The 19493-nt window shown below is 36.3% G+C and overlaps 2 protein-coding genes across 2 annotated transcripts; one reads left to right on the forward strand and one right to left on the reverse strand.

The window, feature by feature from the left end:
• Window positions 1-2193: 2193 nt before the first annotated feature.
• LOC132748110 (potassium voltage-gated channel protein Shaw-like) lies at window positions 2194-9227 on the forward strand (the record flags this gene model as incomplete). The annotated part of the gene is given in 4 exon segments (XM_060737662.1): window positions 2194-2391; window positions 4813-4987; window positions 5398-5557; window positions 6467-9227. Coding segments are annotated over 4 exon segments (1683 nt in total). The 3' UTR covers window positions 7619-9227.
• Window positions 9228-13910: 4683 nt separating this feature from the next.
• Window positions 13911-16678, reverse strand: LOC132748111 (uncharacterized). The gene is made up of 4 exons (XM_060737663.1): window positions 16321-16678; window positions 15835-15897; window positions 14811-14954; window positions 13911-14470 (listed from the first exon to the last, which is right to left on the reverse strand). Exons 1-4 carry the CDS (start codon window positions 16532-16534, stop codon window positions 14142-14144), a joined length of 750 nt encoding a protein of 249 aa, XP_060593646.1. The 5' UTR covers window positions 16535-16678; the 3' UTR covers window positions 13911-14141.
• Between the last annotated feature and the right edge of the window lie 2815 nt (window positions 16679-19493).

Below are 19493 nucleotides of genomic sequence, written 5' to 3' on the forward strand. Positions count from 1 at the left end.
AAAACGTTTTTGCACAGCAGCATTTCTTTGCAAGACGTTGTGCATACCCCGAAGGGAGGCATATTATTTTGAACTGTCCGTCCGTCAGTCCGTCAATCCGTCTGAAAACTTTAACATTGGCCATAACTTCCTTATTAGTAAACTGATTTGATTCATATTTGAACACAACATCCCTTAGCACAAGACCTTCCTACGGACCTGAATTTTTTACCTTGACCCCTGAATAGCCTTTACCTTGAAGGTCAAATTGTCCAAAAACATTTAAGATTGGCCATAATGTCCTTATTAGTAAATCAATTTAATTCATATTTAGGCACAACACCTCTTAGGACAAGGCCTTCCAACTGTTAATAAAACATTAGATACAAATCTCCACTTAATTTCTACAGATAAGTGCTCCGAAAAAAATTAACAATTGAGGTTTCAAACATAACCACACCTTTAGGAAGTTTGGCATTGTTTATCTTTACTCGCCAAAACACCGCAGCAATTATGTATATGCAGATGTCTTTAATCATTTTATCGGCGAAAATTGATTAAATCTGTCGCCATTTTGTGTAATTGTCAACAAACAGCCACAGTGTATTAGCGTGTCGCCGATTGGTCAATGCAAACTGCCGTAGATACAACGCGCGTTATGATTCGTCAATCGCATGAATACGTAATGAGAAAGTTAACATAGTGAACTCTTGCCTTGCGGCGTGTATTGAACTTTATTGAAGTTGACACACGTTCTTAATTAACGGATTAACGGTAGTTGGTTGTAATTGAGAGGTAAACAAATTATTAACAGACCTAGCCGCGTAAATAAGTATGACGGAAAATTATAAAAATCGGGCGACTTCAAAATCTCTTTGAAGCAATGTCGCTGATCCGAAGGCGACTTCTTCGCCAAAGTCGTCCCCTAGTTCAAGCCTTGCTCCCCTTGCAAAAGTCGCTGTTCACGGCTCAAATACCGTAACGGGTGACTAAATCATGGTCGTTGTACGGACTAGACAGGGAGTCGCTACATAAAGACCATTTATATAGTAAATACTGTTCGGCGCACCTATGGTCACTAAAGACAGAACGTCGCTATATACAGGGGGTCGCTAAGACAGTCTTTACTGTATTTGTTTCTGAGGCATAATATTGAAATCTGGTTACATTTTACGTGCAGTGAAGTTAAAAAAAAAACAATCTTATAAAAATATAGTAGTTTACACAGCGTTTATAGACACAATAAAATAAGTGTATTTGGGTAAAGAGTTTTACAGCCAAGAAACATGAAATTAATTGTGTCATTTGGCGATAGTCTAGATACGCTAGGAAAATCGATCGGAAGTAGTATTTTCTCGCGCATGCGCAATCTGCGTAGGGCAAAAGGAGCATCGCCCTACTTAGAAATATAGTGGAAGTTCATGGACAATTCCGAGTAAGTAATAAGTAGAAAATACTATGAAGGTGATGGAAAACTTCAGGCGCCTCTTCGTGCATTCCATACACGAGCAGGTACCTCACATAAAAGAACTCAAATTCCCAGACGGGCTTTGAACCCTAAGCGGTAAAGGGCCAATGATAGGAAGTCGGCAATTTTTACCATGTGACAAAAGAGGTCACCTTAACCACATGGCATAAAGTGGTTACCTTAACAACGCGGCAAAAGAGAAGACATTACCCACGTGGCATTATGGTGTCCCATTTAAATTATTCACGTGAACGACTGATTTTTTGTTTTTAACAAAAGTCGTAGAAAACAACATTAACGCGCCATAAGGCAGGCATATGCGTTTTATTACCAATCAAGTTTATTTTATTGCACGTTTATAGTAAAAAGACAGTTACGCAATAGTGGGACCTCATCATGTCGCAGTATACTTTATATTAGATAATGATTTTGCTCTCTCTCTCTCTCTCGATATGTTTTATATGAGGATATTAATTCATATGTTAACATACCGAAAGAAAAATCACTATGAGCTTGTAATGGCTTTGTCAAAACAATCGCACGTGAAAAGCATAACGAAATCTTTATACGAAAAGCTGATTTACAGAATAAGGCGTGTATTTGTAAGCAAGAATATCGCTGCAAATTTGGGCTTTCAGTGTGCTTTTCTAGCTTCTGCAGATTTAACCAACTAAGTTTCTCCATAGTTCTGACTTTTAATTTCGTCTTGAGTAAATTTAGAAGTTATGTTTTTTATACATTTTCAGACATGTTAAACAACGACAAAACAGTTGTTGCAACAGGAGAAGAGGACAACCAAGTAGAGAACAACAACGGCAATGAAGAGAAGAATCAAGTGAAAAATGACATTGTTACGATCAACGTAAGCGGCGTGACGTACGAACTTGATACTGACGACATCAGGCGTGCGCCGTCTTCTCTTATACATAAAAACGTCTTTGGTGGTAAGTGTTCTTTATTGTTCCTGACTTGTTATAGGTTACATCCAGCTTGTATTGTCATTGGGATTGTTGTGCCAGCTAAAAACAAAAGGTTTGGCGGTTGCAAATGTCCATTATAGTCAATGTACTTTTTACTTGTTATTTACTAAATTTACCATATCATGAATGTAAAATAACTCAACAAACATGGGTTGGCATTTTGGACTCTCGGTTTCTCTACAACAATAATAACAAGTTAATGTTGATGCTGCACATCAAAGACGCCGCCAAATGGTGTGAACAGTCAATTAGCATTGAAAATCGTTCTCTATTACAGAACAGAACAGAACAGAACATTTATTTTATTAGATTTGTACCATAAGTACATCATCGTAACATATTTACAAAATTAATACATTTACATGTAATATAATACAGTCACATGATAAACCAGTGTTTATAATTATCAAATCGCAATAACACATACATAACATTTACACATTTACATTTAATAAAATTACAAATACATAATATAATCATGATACTTTAAGCATACAATTTCATCGTTTTTTTTTCTAAGAGGATGGACTTAAATATGTGTAGCAGATGCTCTTAAAGTCATAGCACGTTTAATATAAATAGCTAAATTTTTAAGAATTGTTCTTTTATCATTTTTAATAGTTCTACAAATTTAAACATGCTTGGTTTTACATAATAATACTTTTTTATATATTTTTTCCTTAAATCAATATAACATGGGCAAATCAAAATAAAATGATACTCGTCCTCAATGTCGTGCTTATTACAGTATATACAATAACGTTGATTTCTATCGATTCTTTGTGTACTCATATGCAAAACCATAATCATATAATAATTTTTTCACATTTGACAGCCAGTTTTTCTTTCCCAATAAACAATCATCATATGCAATTCTATACGCATGCTGTAATATTATATTATCTGTATTAGTCAGTTTGAACCAATATTTAATGATTTTTACATATCTCATAATATAAAGTGGATATCGTGCAAGTTCACCATATACAGCCGTTGAACATGTCGTCGTTTTAACCTTTAATAATTTTTTACAAAATTTGAGATGAATTCTTTCAATTTCCTTAGATTTACTGAATCCCCATATTTCTGATGCATAATTCAAAATAGAACCAACAAATGAATCAAATATTATGTAGTTAAAATTAGATAATGATAAATAGAATATGATATTCAAACATGGCACTATCACTTCAGTTAAACGTTTATTCTAATCCCTTAAAGCTCTGTGACATGCTGTACATCATAAATTTAAAGCTATTTTTATTAGAAATTTTAAAAACAGTGTGATTTTGTTAAAACAAAAAAACAAAAAATACACAAAATCAAGTCTAAAATTTTCCCCATTGCTGTATGGACAAATGCATATCTACTAGACGCCGCTTGCAAGCGGCGTCTAATAAATATACAAATAATGTATTGTTTACTTTTGTATAGATCTATGAATTCACTTATTTTAGTTGGGCATTTACTTGATATATTGGAAATAAACTTGTCAACAACTCCCAGCATTAAATTTTTATTTGTTCACATGTCTCATCGTGCATATCCAGTAACGCAGGAATGTGCAATTAACGTAAAAGTAACGCCAAAACTGTGCAATGCTATTGACAAAACGAAAAGCATAGTAAACGAACCAAAATATTTTATTCTAAATCAAATTTTAATAAAATAAATTAGCTGATACGTCTGCTACGACATTATTCTTTAACCAGCATTACAACTTTTATCTGGAATATCTTTACTTTTTTTAGGATCATTCGTTAAAAAGACAACATGATTACCGTTTTGAAGGTGACTTTTGTGTTTCGTCAAATACATATGTACATTTAACACATTTTAAACTATATTTTACATATTATGTTTACCTAAGACATTTGTCAAACTACAAGTGTCATATAACAATATGAAGGAAGCTGGTAAAATAGGATTTAGCTACTTTTAATGAGATAACCGAAATAACATTCACGAATTCGGCGTTACGTCGTAAAATGGTCTCAATTACGTTTTATCAGCAACCGTATGCGCTCACTTATTTATTCCAATTTGGTGTACAATGAAAAATATTGGTCTATTTACTTATTGTGGTGCTCGTTTTAGCCACTTAATCGCACAATTCTGCGTTACTTTTGCACAATTCCTGCGTTATTTGCACACTCCTGCGTTTATACTGGATATACACGATGTGTCTAGTTTCTTTGCGTAGGCTAGCCCGAAATACCGTATCCGTTCTGTTCTGTGTATTCATACTATATTGTGTTCGAGGTCCTTATTCGAAGACTGACGGAAAGGACCGAAACGTTTTAATTGATTGCCAGTATGCGCCAAGAGTGTAGCTCGTTAAACGAATATCCTTTTTTTAAAAATTTATTATGTTATTTTTTCCAGCCGGCAAATATTCGTTGTGTTTCAAGCGACCAGTGCAAAGTTTCGAAGCAGTATTGGCCTATTACCAGACGGGGGATTTACACATGCCTGTGTCCGTCTGTCCCGGATCATTCAAAACTGAGTTGGAATTCTGGGGACTTGATCCACAAATTATGACCAAGTGTTGCTACTATAGGTATATAACAAGTATACTGTACTACAATATCTAATAAAAAACTGAAATAACGACTTTCTTTATGCTAGACTAAGATAAAATCTTTTGAAATTCTTTAACGATATTGCTGATAGCCAATGCTAGATTTCCTTCCTTCCTTCTTTCCTTCCTTCCACCCTTTGTAGACTGCACATACCGTTGGTGAACGACGATGGTGATTTGAGTACATAAGTGACAGTTCCTATTTAAAACATTTTGTGTTGCTACTAGTGATATACACGCTTATTAAAATTTCATTTGACACGAAATAATGGCGAGATTACATCAAAACAACAACAATACAATAACGTTTACGCCATTGTTGCCCAAAGTGTGTCATAATATTGCTAAACCGAAAAATATCGCCATGGTCGCCATGTTTTCTGTTCCAGGTATCTATCGTTTGAAGATGATCAAGAGATACTTGACAAATTTCACGTGCATTTATTTCCGGAAGTTGGCCTTGAGAAGGAAAAACATGTATGGCTGCCAAAATTAAGAAAGTCGCTGTGGAATATGCTTGATTTTCAAGACGACAGAATACTAACAAGGGTAAGAGAAATTATAATTACCCATTTTTGTCCGAAACTTAATTTTTGTTCTAAGATTCATGCAACCTGGAAAGTAAATACATTTTCAAATTTTAGAAAGAATAATTTTTTAGTTCAAGTAATGCACGGGAAATGACCAATCCAAATTTTATAACTATAACTTCAAAATCATTATCATCCGGGGCCAAAAATGTTTTCGTGGGTAGGACTGTCAGCCCACGAGTTTAAATACAACGAATTTTTATTTCTGCTGTTGTAAGAATATTTTTGCATAAAATTATTTACATTTTACTTTTTTGTGTGCAAAAAAATGCCCGACAATTCACAAATTAAAGAAAACCACGAAACTATCCTTTTCAACAAAACCACGAACTTTTACTCCAACAAAATTTAGTGAATTTACGGTACTTGCAAAATGCTAAGAGTTCAGTAGGAAAAGTGATATTTTTTTTCAAACCGTGTTTTCAAAAGTACAACTGGCATATCTTATGGTGGCTGATTTGGAACGCTTTTGTGCGACATGTTGTTGCTAGCGACAACACGACAAAGCGGTGCGTTGTGATGCGGCGTGTTGTCGCGATGTCACATTCTCAGTTGGCTCGAATCGAAAGTTTTGTTTATAATCAAAGCGACAGGGCGACATCGCACCGCACGACAACGCGCCGTTTAGCGTGCTTTTCAAAAGACAGGACGACAAGACGACAGTGCGACAACGCGCCGTTTGGTGCGTTTCGCCAGCGACAAGACGAAGAAGCGATAACGATTTATCCTTTGTTGTCGCTATGGACAACGCAACGCGCAGTGTACTAAATCAGACACCATAATACTTGATAGAAATGTAATACGTATTTCTTATCCGTTGGTATAATTATATTATATTAAAAGAATACAAAACAAAAATTTATTTCAGCTGTACTTTTGGCTTTGTACAATCATGGTGATATTATCTGTCCTAACCCTGGCTCTGAGCAGTCTGCCGTATTTCCGAAGAAACCTGACAAAATGTGAATTAGAGGAGGTCCTTGGAATGCCCGTCACTTCAACAGAATTTACCGTAAATCAGAACGACTCGTGCACCGAGCCACTGCCCGACTCGATATATCAAACCGTCGTTGTCGAGTACGAACGTGTAAATGTGACGAACAGAACAGACCTTCAAAAGAACGACATCTTGATAGCTCCTGACGAGTACTTAAAACAGAAAAATTCAAGCGACTCTGATGAAAAGTTCGACTCAGAGCGCGGGTTTTTTGACTTCAATTTTGATTATGCGGACACTGTTTCGGATGACACGTTTGTTTCACATATTTTCGAGGCCCTGAGACCACAAACTGGAATTGGAAAGAAAACCGTTCGGATTCAATCCGTCGTTTACCTCGACACGATTCTCCTTGGCTTTTTCACCGCCGATTTGCTCCTGCGCATCTTTTGTTGTCCAAGCGTTGGAAAGTACTTCCTGTCAACAATCAATGTAGTTGACGCGCTTGTAGTTTTATCAGCATATGCCCATATAGCGATAAATTTCCTGAAGAAAAATGAAAAGTACGAGTTGTCTAACTTCGATCTCTTAGAAATCTTTCAGGTTCTGCGAGTTATCCGTCTGCTTCGGGTTGTACGTGACGTCACTGCTTTTAAAGTGCTCTCCTTCTCCATCAAAATTTCGCTGAACGATTTGCTCGTTCTCTTTCTGTACCTGGTCCTTGGCATTATAATTTTTGCCAACTTCATTTTCTTTGTTGAGAGTTCAGAAGACATACAGAGTGTCCCTATCGGGTGGTGGTGGGCGATCAGCACTATGACAACCGTTGGCTACGGTGATGTCGTACCGAAGACTTTATACGGGCGATTGATTGGAGGAGTGTGTGCGGTATCTGGAGTGGTCATGATGGCACTGGCTATACCGGTATTTGTGAATACCTTCCTGCTCTTGTATGCCTACGCAGTCCTGTACAAGAAATCCCTGAATAAACCCGAGGACACACACGTGTTTATTCACCGCCAAGGGAGGCTGAGAAATAAAGGAATAAGAAGTAAAGGGATTATGAGCAATGGCGCTTGTTAAACCTGGATGAAGATTCAAATAATGTTGTCAAGAGTGAATATTTTATACTTTGTTTCGTTGAGTGACTTGTGGATATTTGTTCTTAAACACTAAGCTTCAGATGAATGGATATAAATTATTGTATGGTACACGTGTTCAACATGAATCAGCCGCTCAAATTATCATGGTATCTAACAGGACTGCCGGAAGACTTTCGAAATCGCTATTGACATTACAAAATAAAGTGTTCGTAGAAACTGCCTTATCACAGTCTTTAAGCTCATTAACTGCTTGCAAATAAACAGAGAAGATTCAAGTTCTTTTCTTTAGAGAAAGAACAGTTGGTAAGATTTAAGTACAAACGATCGAAAACTTTAGCTGAATCGCGAGGTTGCTAAATGTGTGCATGTATCCATTTATTGTATTGTATCGTTATATCGGAGTTATAGTTATATCGCTGTTACGTATCATAGGAATATTTTCGCGCATTTGCACAGCGAACGCAGGTGTAAGCAGCTCTTCGCACTCTTGTGCGGTGTTTGTCCCGCTCTTGTGTCGTGTTTTCGCACTATTGTGTTTTCGCACTATTGTCTCGTGTGTTTGTTTTCGCACTCTTTCGCCGTGTTTTCGCACTCTTGCGCGGTGTTTTTGGACTATTTTGCCATGTTTTGCACTCTTGCGTCGTGTTTTCGTTTTCGCACTTTTGAGTCTTTTTTTATGTTTTGGCTGCCTTTTGCCGTGTTATCGTTTTGCACACTTGTGCCGTGTTTCGCGCTGTGGACTGTGTTTTCTCAGCGTTTGCGCCGTGTTTCGAAATCTTGCACTGTGTTTTTGCGCACCTGCGCCGTGTTTTTCTGCACTCTGGCGCCTTTTAGTTTTTGCAATCTTGTGCCGTGTTTTCGTTTTCGCACTCTTGCGCCGTGCTTTCCTTTTCGCACTCTTGCGCCATGTTTACGCACTCTTGTGCCGTGTTTTCGAACTCTTGTATCGTGGTTTCGCACTTTTGCGCCTAGTTTTCGTTTTCGCACTCTTGCTCCGTGTTTTTGCACTCTTGTACCGTGTCTTCGTTTTCGCACTCTTGCGCTCGCATTCTAGCGCCGTGTTTTCGCACTCATTTTGTGCCTGTTGTCTCCGTGATTGTGCACTTTTGCGCTGTGTTTTCGAACTCTTGCGCCGTGCTTTTGCACTCTTTTGCCGTGTTTTTGCGCTCTTTTGGCCCGTTTTGTGCCCTTCTCCGTGATTGTGGACTTTTGTGCTGTGTTTTCGAACTCTTGCGCCGTGTTTTTGCACTCTTGTGCCTTGTTTTCGCGCTCTTTTGGTCCGTTTTGTGCCTTTCTCCGTGATTGTGCACTTTTGCGCTATGTTTTCGAACTCTTGCGCCGTGTTTTCCCACTTTTGTGCCGTGATTTTGCACTCTTACGCTGTGTTTTGGCGCTCCTTTGTCGTGCTTTGCGCTCTTGTGCCGATATTTTGCACACTTGCGCCGTATTTTCGAACTCTTGCACTATGTTTTTGCTCTCTTGTGCCATTTTTACGTTTTTGCAATCTGGCGCCGTGTTTTCGCGCTCTTACGCCGTCTGATCGTTATTTCGTTTCGTCTTATGGATTCTTTTTCGAATGTGTCAACAATGATAGTGGAATTACAGCAAAACGTCGAACATTTGCACGTAGTTAGAATATTTGAATTCATGACACATAAAAATTCTAAAATCGATGGCATAATTATGTAACAAAATTCAACGAAATGTATTAGACCTTTTTCCAACTCGGCTTTTAGAAATTCGCTCCAACTTTGTCGAATACGACATAATTATACGTTATACATATATTTCGGTTTTACTATACCATACTTATAGTACCGAAACATTTCGAATTATTAAATTTTCATGCATGCACTTCGATCATGTGCTATTTTCACGCTGACTTAATAATATCAACTAAGTAACCGTTTGCAATTTATCAACATATAATAAATGAACTGATATTTCATTTTTCTTTTCTTTTTCTTTCTTATTTCTCTTGGGGTGGTTTCGTGTTTTTTTGTGTTTTATTTTTAGCTCACCTGTCACAAAGTGACAGGGTGAGCTTTTGTGATCGCTTTTCGTCCGGCGTCCGTCCGTCGTCCGTCCGTAAACTTTTGCTTTAAATGACATCTCCTCATAAACCACTGAGCCAATTTCATCCAAACTTCACAGGAATGTTCCTTTGGTGGTCACCTTTAAAAATTGTTCAAAGAATTTAATTCCATGCAGAACTCTGGTTGCCATGGCAACCGAAAGAAAAATCTTTAAATATCTTCTTTTAAAAAACCATAAGAGCTAGAGCTTAGATATTTGGCATGAAACATCTTCTAAAGAGTGTCTACCAAGTTTGTTCAAATAAAAGCCCTGGGGTCAAAATTGGCCCCGCCCAGGGGGTCATTGATTTTCCCTATATGCATATAGTAAAAACTTAAAAAATCTTCTTTTAAAGAACTGTAAGAGCTAGAGCTTAAATATTTGGCATGAAACATCTTCTAGTGAATGTCTACCAAGTTTGTTCAAATAAAAGCCCTGGGGTCAAAATTGGCCCCACCCCAGGGGGTCATTGATTTTCCCTATATGCATATAGTAAAAACTTAAAAAATCTTCTTTTAAAGAACCCAAAGAGCTAGAGCTAAGATATTTGGCATGAAACATCTTCTAGTGAGTGTCTACCAAGTTTGTTCAAATAAAAGCCCTGGGTCAAAATTGGCCCCGCCCTGGGGGGGGTCATTGATTTTCCCTATATGCATATAGTAAAAACTTAAAAAATCTTCTTTTAAAGAACCGTAAGAGCTAGAGCTTAGATATTTGGCATGAAACATCTTCTTGTGAATGTCTACCATGTTTGTTCAAATAAAAGCCCTGGGGTCAAAATTGGCCCCGCCCCAGGGGGTCATTGATTTTCCCCAAATGCATATACATGTAGTAAAAACTTAAAAAATCTTCTTTTAAAGAACCCAAAGAGCTAGAGCTAAGATATTTAGCATGAAACATGTTCTAATGGGTGTCTACCAAGTATGTTCAAATAAAAGCCCTGGGGTCAAAACTGGCCCCGCCCCGGGGGTCATTGATTTTCCTTATATGTGTATAGCAAAAACTTAAAAATCTTCTTTGAAAAAAACCCAAATAGCTTTAGTTTAGATATTAAGCATGAAACATCTATAAGTAGATATCTACAAATTAAAGCCCGGGGGTCAAAACTGGCCCTGCCTCAGGGGTGTCATTGTTTTTAACTATATGTGTATAGTAAAAACTTAAAAAATCTTCTTTTAAAAAACCCAATGAGCTAGGACTTAGATGTTTAGCATGAAACATCGTCTTATGGGTGTCTACCAAGTTTGTTCAAATAAACAAATAAAAGCCCTTGGGTAAACATTGGCACGGGGGGGAGGGGGGCTATATACAGGTGAGCGACCTCAGGGCCATCATGGCCCTCTTGTTGTATTTGTATTATTTCTTTTCGGTGTCAATAAGATATTATTATAATGATATTTAGCACTCTTCTATCATGGGTAGAAACCGTTAGGTCAGTGACAGATCTTTAATCTCGTAAGTTAAATAACCATGGTTACCAGCGCTTAATCACCATGCTAGTATTCTTTAAATTAACTTGTCAGTGAAATCAATGTTTCCTTTCCAATAAACAAATTACTTCAGCAAAAAGTGTTGGGTTTTTTTTTTCTTCTTTTTTAATTTTTTTTTAAACTAGCCGCCGGGTCAAACCAATATGACCTAGAAAATCTACGCATTGCTTGTCGTCTGCTGTAGTCAATCCACTGTGTCTTCTCCAGCTGTCGTTCGGCTGCCTTTTTAGGTGCTTCCTACGCTCAATGATGGTCCCATTTATTGCTGCGTTTTTTTTCCTAAATGGATTTTTACAGGGCTACGCTTCTGAGTCTTGTCACGACAGATGACCAATTAGGTTGGACTAATAATATCTGTCATATTTTGCGGTTCGGATCGGAATATCCGCCCCGAGGTGATCCGCCCATTGGGCGGTAACGAGGCTTGCCGAGTTACCGCCCATGGGCGGGTGACCGAGGGACGGATATTCCGATCCGAACCGCAAACATATGTCAGATATTTTTTTCTTGCATATTCTACCATATTCCATTATATTTTAAATTCTTTATCTTTATTTTCAATGAAAATTTATATCATTACAGCCGTAACTACTTTCATTCAACAGCGTATGAATTACAAAATCATTCATTACGGTAAAATGACGTCATCTTTATCGTGTCATTGTACAGCACGCGACTCATCTGGAATCCCCCATGCCAGATGAAATTTCCGGCATGGATAAAACTAACGGAAACGCCAGTCTGATATGCAAGAATGACATGTTGTGTACCTTTGCCTCAACGAGCGCACCTCGGAGGCGGGGTGGGGGGCGGATTTGGTGGCGTTAAAAAGTTGATTCGAGGAAGTACCTGTTTAAACATGATAAGAAGAAACAAACTGTAACCGACTACAAATTCAGCTTTGTGAATTGGTGATATCCAGTGTTATTGTATATCTCTATGAAAGACTGCAATATTTCATGGGGGTGGCTCAGAGCAACAGTGTTACATGTAGCTTCACACTGAATAAACTGAAAACACTGTTCTATGTCTTTCTAGTCAAAGGGACCCGGCACAGTGTTGGGATAGTGTAAAAAAGGTAATTCTAGAAAAAAAAATACTTTATATATAATATATAGACAAGGGGTTGAACTCGCCAAATCGGCCGAACGCCCCTAGTCCAGTATAAGTCAAAAGTGCAAAGTCATTCTTGCGTAAATCATATAAAGCTATATATCAAATTGCAGCTAAATGACATCACTAGACGTTGACAATAACATAACTGTCCCAACTTAAACCGTTTTTGAACAACAAACCGATATTTCGGATGCCACATCGTATTTTTGCTAGGTCGAACACAACCGTGCAACCTGTCCCCACTCGATTTTCTACGTGTAAAAACGCAATTCCAAACCATGACATTATATCAACCCGCAATAAATCGATAATACAAAACAAAAGAAACAACTTACCGCCGGAAATTGATTTTTAAAATGTTTTATAGCGTCTGTAAACAATTAATTCCTGAATGTGAAAATGAAAGTTGTAATCAGCATCCATTGGCTATCACGTGACCAATTTGAAACGGATTATTTCATTGGTTGATTAAAATACAAAGCATTGCTGGGTCACAGAATCGTCAAATCAAACGACGTCTTACAACCGTTGTCGAGTATGTATCATGGCTTCAAAAAAATAATTTGCCGGAGGAGAAATAAAAAGAAATGAATGTTTGCTATAATTGATTTGTTTTGGAACAATTTCCAGCGGTAAGTTGTTTATTTTGTTTTGTTTTATCGATTTATTGCGGGTTGGTATAATGACATGGTTTGGAATTGCGTTTTTACACGTAGAAAATCGAGTGTTGACAGGTCCGACCTAGCAAAAATACGATGTTTCATCCGAAATATCGGTTTGTTATTCAAAAACGGTTTAGGGGGGACAGTAATGTTATTGTCAACGTTTAGTGATGTCATTTAGCTGCAATTTGATATATAGCTTTATATGATTAACGCAAGAATGACTTTGCAATTTTGACTTACACTGGACTAGGGGCATTCGGCCGATTTGGCGAGTTCAACCCCTTGTCTATATATTATATATACAATATATATTTTTTTTAAATATTACTTTTTTACACTATCCCAACACTGTGCTGGGACCCTGTGTTTCTAGTCTGTAAAATTCAAGCAACTATGCAAGCACCTGCTATATCCGGTCATTGTTTAACAGGAAGTAGACGCGTTTTACATCAGATGTATGTTTATATGGCAATATGCCAAACACAACAGTTACAACACTTAACTTCACAACATATGCGATGGAGCTAAATGTATACCACTGAACCATATAACAGAATGATATGTGTGTCTATGGAGACGTCAAAGGGCACTTTTATTCACAAACGTTTTTAAAAGTCATTTTACATTAAGAGGAGAATTAGTACTATTAATGTCCAAACGACAATACCAGTATTCTACGCTAAAGTTTCAAATATCTTGGACTGTCTGGTTGTATTGTACCCTTACGTAGCACGCGACATAATGGTTTTAATCACAAGAAATGATACACATTGAATTGTACAGACTTGCAAGACATGGAAAAGTGATTTTATATTACCCACCACTGTAAAACTTTGAACAAAACCAATTAAATAGTGTGCTCTTTTAGTGATATGGAACAAAACTCACTGGATAATATGAAATTAGGCAAAGCCTAAGTTTGAGCGTTCTATAGTCCTGAATTCTATTTATCTCTATTTTATTTGATAATTGACATCAAGATTGTTGCTATGCATTCAACTTTTTATTGTAATCTTATTGGCGAAATTTACATTTAATATACCATATCAGATTGTTACTAAAAATAGTCACGCAATGTCGCAATATCCGGTTTTGAGATACATAAATGTGTGCCAATTTTACACAATTTATTACGGTGTTCTTTGTCATTATTTAATTAATTAGTTTTACGGAGTCCATGAAACGCTTTGCTTGTTGACACAATCAACTCATTATAGGCTGTAGCAATCTCCTTGGTAACGTGGTCAAAGAAAAAGAATAGATTTTGGGGTTGCCACCACGCGTGATAGTTATTGTTAAATCCAGTGTTAGTAACAGTTTCTTTTTGCCACCGACAGAATCCCTGCATACACTGGACGCCACTCTCAACGGCATTCTGGCCTCTTTCTGGATCAACACAAAGTTTCATTGTACACATGACGTCACGGGTGTGTTTACACAGCGAACACAAGATGTCCCCGTGTAATGCAGTTCCAGTAGCGAATGCTGTTAAAAAACAAGAAGAAAATTTACTACTCTGTAAAGACTAATTCCCTAAAAATACATACATTCAATTACAAATGAGTTCGAGCATGCGCTTTACGCGTTAATCCTTTTATTACAATTTCTGTCAAGATACAAAGAAATATGCTGATAGGTCGACTTTGATTTTACTAGGAGAAACATTGTCGTCTTACAATGGAAACAGTTGTTGAATTATAAATAGTTGGATGGAACAGAAAATAAAATTGTCGTCTGGTGGAGTTATTTGCCAATTACAGGTTGCTTTCAGTCCAATTAATTCTTGATTGAACAATTTCCGTCACGGTAATTACTAATGCCTCACCTTTTTGATGAACGTCATCTTTCATTTTTTTCCTTGGTGTTTTCATTTGAAAATGCAGACGACAAAAACTAGAAATACAGTCTAAATTTCCAGCAACCATACACTTTCGACACGTGGTTTCCATGACACTGGATACCTCTGATTCTAAATATAGTAACAATATCACTGTTAAGATTTGATGTCATATACTGTTTTATGAAACCATATATTGATATTTTTCGATTAAAACTGAGAACAGATGGAATAAGTCATTTTAGTAAGCAAGATATCTAACAAAATCATGACGACTTTATTTAAAAGTAAAATAAAATCTTCATGGGGTTTCTTTTCTGGTCATGTTCATCTGGTAGCTCAATGTGGCAAGTCAATGGTTCAATTCATGGTCGCGTTTTACAAGAGAGCCACAAGTATGCAATTTCCTAACTTGACAATTGCCATTAATGAGATAGTTCCAAGCCTGTTTCTAAAGGGCAGTTATAAGTTTGTTAATGGGGATAATTCAAAGCATGTTAATGGGATGAGATAAAAACTAGTTAAAGGGATAGTTCAAAGACTGTTTAAATGACACAGGAATAAGCTTATTCAAGAAAATGTTAAAGAGAGGAAAAGGAATCCCTAAAGAACGCCCAAAACGACAAAAAATTCAGTAAAGCAAGATTAGGTGATAGTTTTAAGCATGTTCGGTGAATAGTTTAAGTGCTAAGCCTTTTCATGGAATAGTTTTAAGCATATCCAGTGAATAGTTGAATGCTAAGCCTCTTCATGGAATAGTTCAAAGACTGTTCAGGGGATAGTTCAAAGCTTGCCCAGATGAGATAGTTATACGCTCATTCAGGGATAGTTCATAACCTTTAGGACGTACTGTAAAATCGTTATTTTTTCCGTTTCTTATATTCATGAAAGCGTTCAATTGACATGATTTGATTTGTTCTTGGTCGTCTCAACGCTTCGCGAAAATTGAAGAAACATTTTTTTATTTTCAGAAGTACGATGAATTTACATTAATAATGTGTATAAAATCTACCTCTAAGGAAGTTCCACATGATGATGTCATTTCTGATTCCAGATAAAATGAGTTGTCTTTGAACTGGAAAAAAGAAGTCATGAACTTTTCAGATTTTTCTTTAACACGAGAATGTTTTGAAGTCGTTTTATATCATATCATAGAGGCAAAGAAAAAAGCACAATGGTGAATTCAAATTGTTTGCTTTGTAATTTGACCGTGATTTCTTTACGATTTGTTGAATCAGACGAATCTGTTCTTGACGTCATAGTGACATCATTGACATCAAACATTTTAAAAGTCTAAATGAATCATATATAACACATGTAGTTCATATACTCTATACATGTAGTTTGTTTGTGTGAAAATATTTGTTTCAAATGTATGAATATGGCATATTTTATTCATGGCCGTAAATTCTATAGTTTGTACTTACAAAGTTTTACACATTATTTACTGATAAAAGTTTCTTTTTAAAACTGTCAATAATACGGAAATCTGGTATACCTTCTGTATCATAGTAATTGAATTCCGATAGAATTGGCACATCTTTAGGTGAAAGTTGTTGAGTTTCCGGTCGGAATTGCTCCAAATCAGTTATATCCGGCGCAATAAAACTTCTTGGACCATCCTTGTCGAACCTTGCGCGGTTGTCAAAACTTTCCCCGTTTGTAAACGATACGAACACAATAATTGTTATAACAACTGTCCTTTGACACATTTTCGTCGGTAAACATTTGTAGTGAATTTTAAAAATGTCGCCATTTGTTTACCATATTTTAAATCGGACAAAAAACATTTACTTGGCGTGTTCCGCCATTTTGTAAATAGTCATTCACGTGACCACGTGAGGATGAATACACAAATGCCGCTGGTTATTTAACGGATCATATCATCCATCATTTCCTTGTCTATTTGACAAGTTTAAATTGAAATTATTATCTTATATTGAATAATTATGTTAAATATCATATAAGGCAGTATACTTATTTACGATTTCATTAAAAATCTTATCAGCATATGCTCATTTTTTGTTCCGTCCCCAACCCGGTAGATTTTATAATAATTATTGTTCATTGATAACGCACAACAATTTTGCAAATATTTATTAAAATTCAAGCAAATCAAACGTCCCACAATGTAACATCTGAAAACCGAACACTTAAATTGTGGGACCTATCGAAAAGTTCGGATTTTGAACATTTCGACAAGAATAAATGGCAAGAGCATCATTATTAAGATCAGTGTTGTAACACAATTGCCTTTGTGATACAGATAATGATGTAAATGAAATGAAAACATTTATATTTAATACTTCATTTAATAATTATCTTGTATGAACACAGTCGCATCTTCTCGGCCCTTTCCGTCAAACTTCGGATAATAGCGGAAATGCTCTGATTGGTATGAACACATACAATGAATGAGTTAATGCTTCAAATGAATTAAGTTCTTTTTACATTAATTTATATCATCGATTTAGGTCCCTTGACTTCAATTTATCCCATGAAGTACTTTTTTGTAATTTCCTTATTCATTTATTGAGACAATTTGATAACGTCTTTTATATATCATTTTTTTATTATTTTAATTCAACCCTTATCTTATCACCTAATACTTGTATCATGTGGTAACAGACAACAAAATCAAAACAACATATACTAAAATTTAGCATTCCGAACGAATTGTCCTGATAAAAAATTAAGTTAATGAAGATAATAATTAAATAGTTAATTATTCTTTTAGAATTGTTCGTTATTGACAATGTTTACGATTATGTCCATTTAGCAGAAAACCTGAAAATTAAGTAGATGAAACAACAGCTTACTACCTATCGTCCATGAAAAGCCGAGCAACCGAGTCTTCAAAATTTCAAATTTTCAGGTTTGGACGTTTTTTTAGTGATTCCGTTTTTCGCTATTTTCCCCAAGTATGTGAATAGATGGCATAATGTAGTAAATGATATACATTTTTCACAAAGAAAGTGTTTGGTTTTCACAGTGAAAGCGTTTCGTTTCGACAATGCAACGTTTGGTTTCCAAAATGACAGCGTTCGATTTCCAAAATGACAGCAATTTGTTTCGACAATGACAACGTTTTGTATGACAATGACAGCATTTTGTTTCGACAATGACAGCATTTTGTTTCGACAATGGTAACTTTTTGTTTCGACAATGAGAGCGTTTTGTTTCAACAATGACAGCGTTTTGTTTCGACAATGAGAGCGTTTTGTTTCGACAATGACAACGTTTTGTTTCGACAATGACAACGTTTTTTCTTGGTAGGGTTTCATGTCGTACCAACACAGTATCTGTCATATGGCGGATTTCCAGCTCTACTGGTGGAGGAAGACCTCAGGTGCCCATCTGTACAGTATTTAAGGCACAAACGGGCACCTGAGTAGAACCACCGACGTTTTGTATGCTAGTTGGATAGCTTTATAGCATAACACGCGTGACTTGAACCTACAACTGTGAGAGGCAAGTGTTTTGAAATCAAAGAACTTAACCACTCTGTAACGGACGCTTTCATGGCAACATTTGGTTTCCACAATGTTAGCGTTTGATTTCCACAACGTCAGTCATTAGGCTCTGAAAGGTGAAGGGAAGTTTGGTTGATTAAACATGGTACGTGTATGTGTGTAGGTGGCAGTAATGGAATTAATTTAGTTTGTTTCTGCAGCTAAGCTAAGATATTGACACTTTGATCATGGAAATATGACTTATTAAAGAATTTCAATGTGCCAGTAGATGGCATTATGGAGAAATAGATAGCAACTTATTTTGTCGTCAAGTTTTTTTCTGATTTCCAATAGTGTGAGAGTTGAATAAAACAGAGACTCGCATATAATATTATTTTATTCAACGAGTTCAATAATGTTAGTAATTAACTTACACGAATTTAATATTCTATTTATCACATACCAGAAATAAAGATCATTTGAAGAGAAAAAGAACCATTTTTAATCGGCGAGCCTATAGTATAATGCTTAAATTAAGCGTGTCTCAACGCGATGTCACGTCAAAATATATGCACGGCCGTGCCATACCATTTTTTACGGAGTCGCAAAATCGACACGGGTGTGTGATAAAATTGTATTAGAAGCTATTATCTTATAGAATCACTCTCGAATCCGTTCCTGGATCCAACCAGTACTGAACAATGAATGTAAAAATTCCTTGCTAAAAAAAACAACAGCATGCAATGCTGTCCAATAACATTAATGTGGGGCGAATTTTGTCGCAAATGGTTCGAAAAATCTCTGTTGATTTTAGAAGAATCTTCATCAAGAATAAGTTTGAGAACGTTAGTGACAGCGGAGCACACTAGCTTGATCAGTGGTTTCATTTTTGCATACCGTAATAAAAGTATGGGCCAGTGTAGGATAAAACTGTTGAACTGTTGCTGACAATAATCAACAACCATTAAATATGTGTTTCATGATTTCTTTTATTGTATAAATGTGTAGTTCAAACCTTTGAGAGGGTTCGAATTTTATCTTGCAATCATGCAAAAATGCCAGTTATAGTGTGATATATGCACTGTCAGCAAAAATTACTTTAACATGCATTTATTTGCAACTGATTGTTCATTTTGAACGTTTACATAATTTATATTTTCTACATATGCTTGGCAACTGCCCGTTGCAGAAACTGGTCTTGCTAGAGCATCGTTTATGT

This window comes from Ruditapes philippinarum, unplaced genomic scaffold (assembly GCF_026571515.1).
Source record: "Ruditapes philippinarum isolate M1 unplaced genomic scaffold, ASM2657151v2 ctg11518_1_1_1_1, whole genome shotgun sequence".
Taxonomy (NCBI): Eukaryota; Metazoa; Mollusca; class Bivalvia; order Venerida; family Veneridae; genus Ruditapes; species Ruditapes philippinarum.

What these genes read in the sequence shown, in the direction of transcription:
- LOC132748111 (XM_060737663.1), bottom strand. Translation starts at nt 16,534, where the DNA reads ATGTGTCAAAGGACAGTTGTTATAACAATTATTGTGTTCGTATCGTTT. An exon ending in CATGTGGAACTTCCTTAGAG is followed by an intron (nt 14,955 to 15,834) that starts GTAGATTTTATA and finishes TACTATATTTAG; the next exon opens with AATCAGAGGTATCCAGTGTC. An exon ending in AGATGACGTTCATCAAAAAG is followed by an intron (nt 14,471 to 14,810) that starts GTGAGGCATTAG and finishes GTTTTTTAACAG; the next exon opens with CATTCGCTACTGGAACTGCA.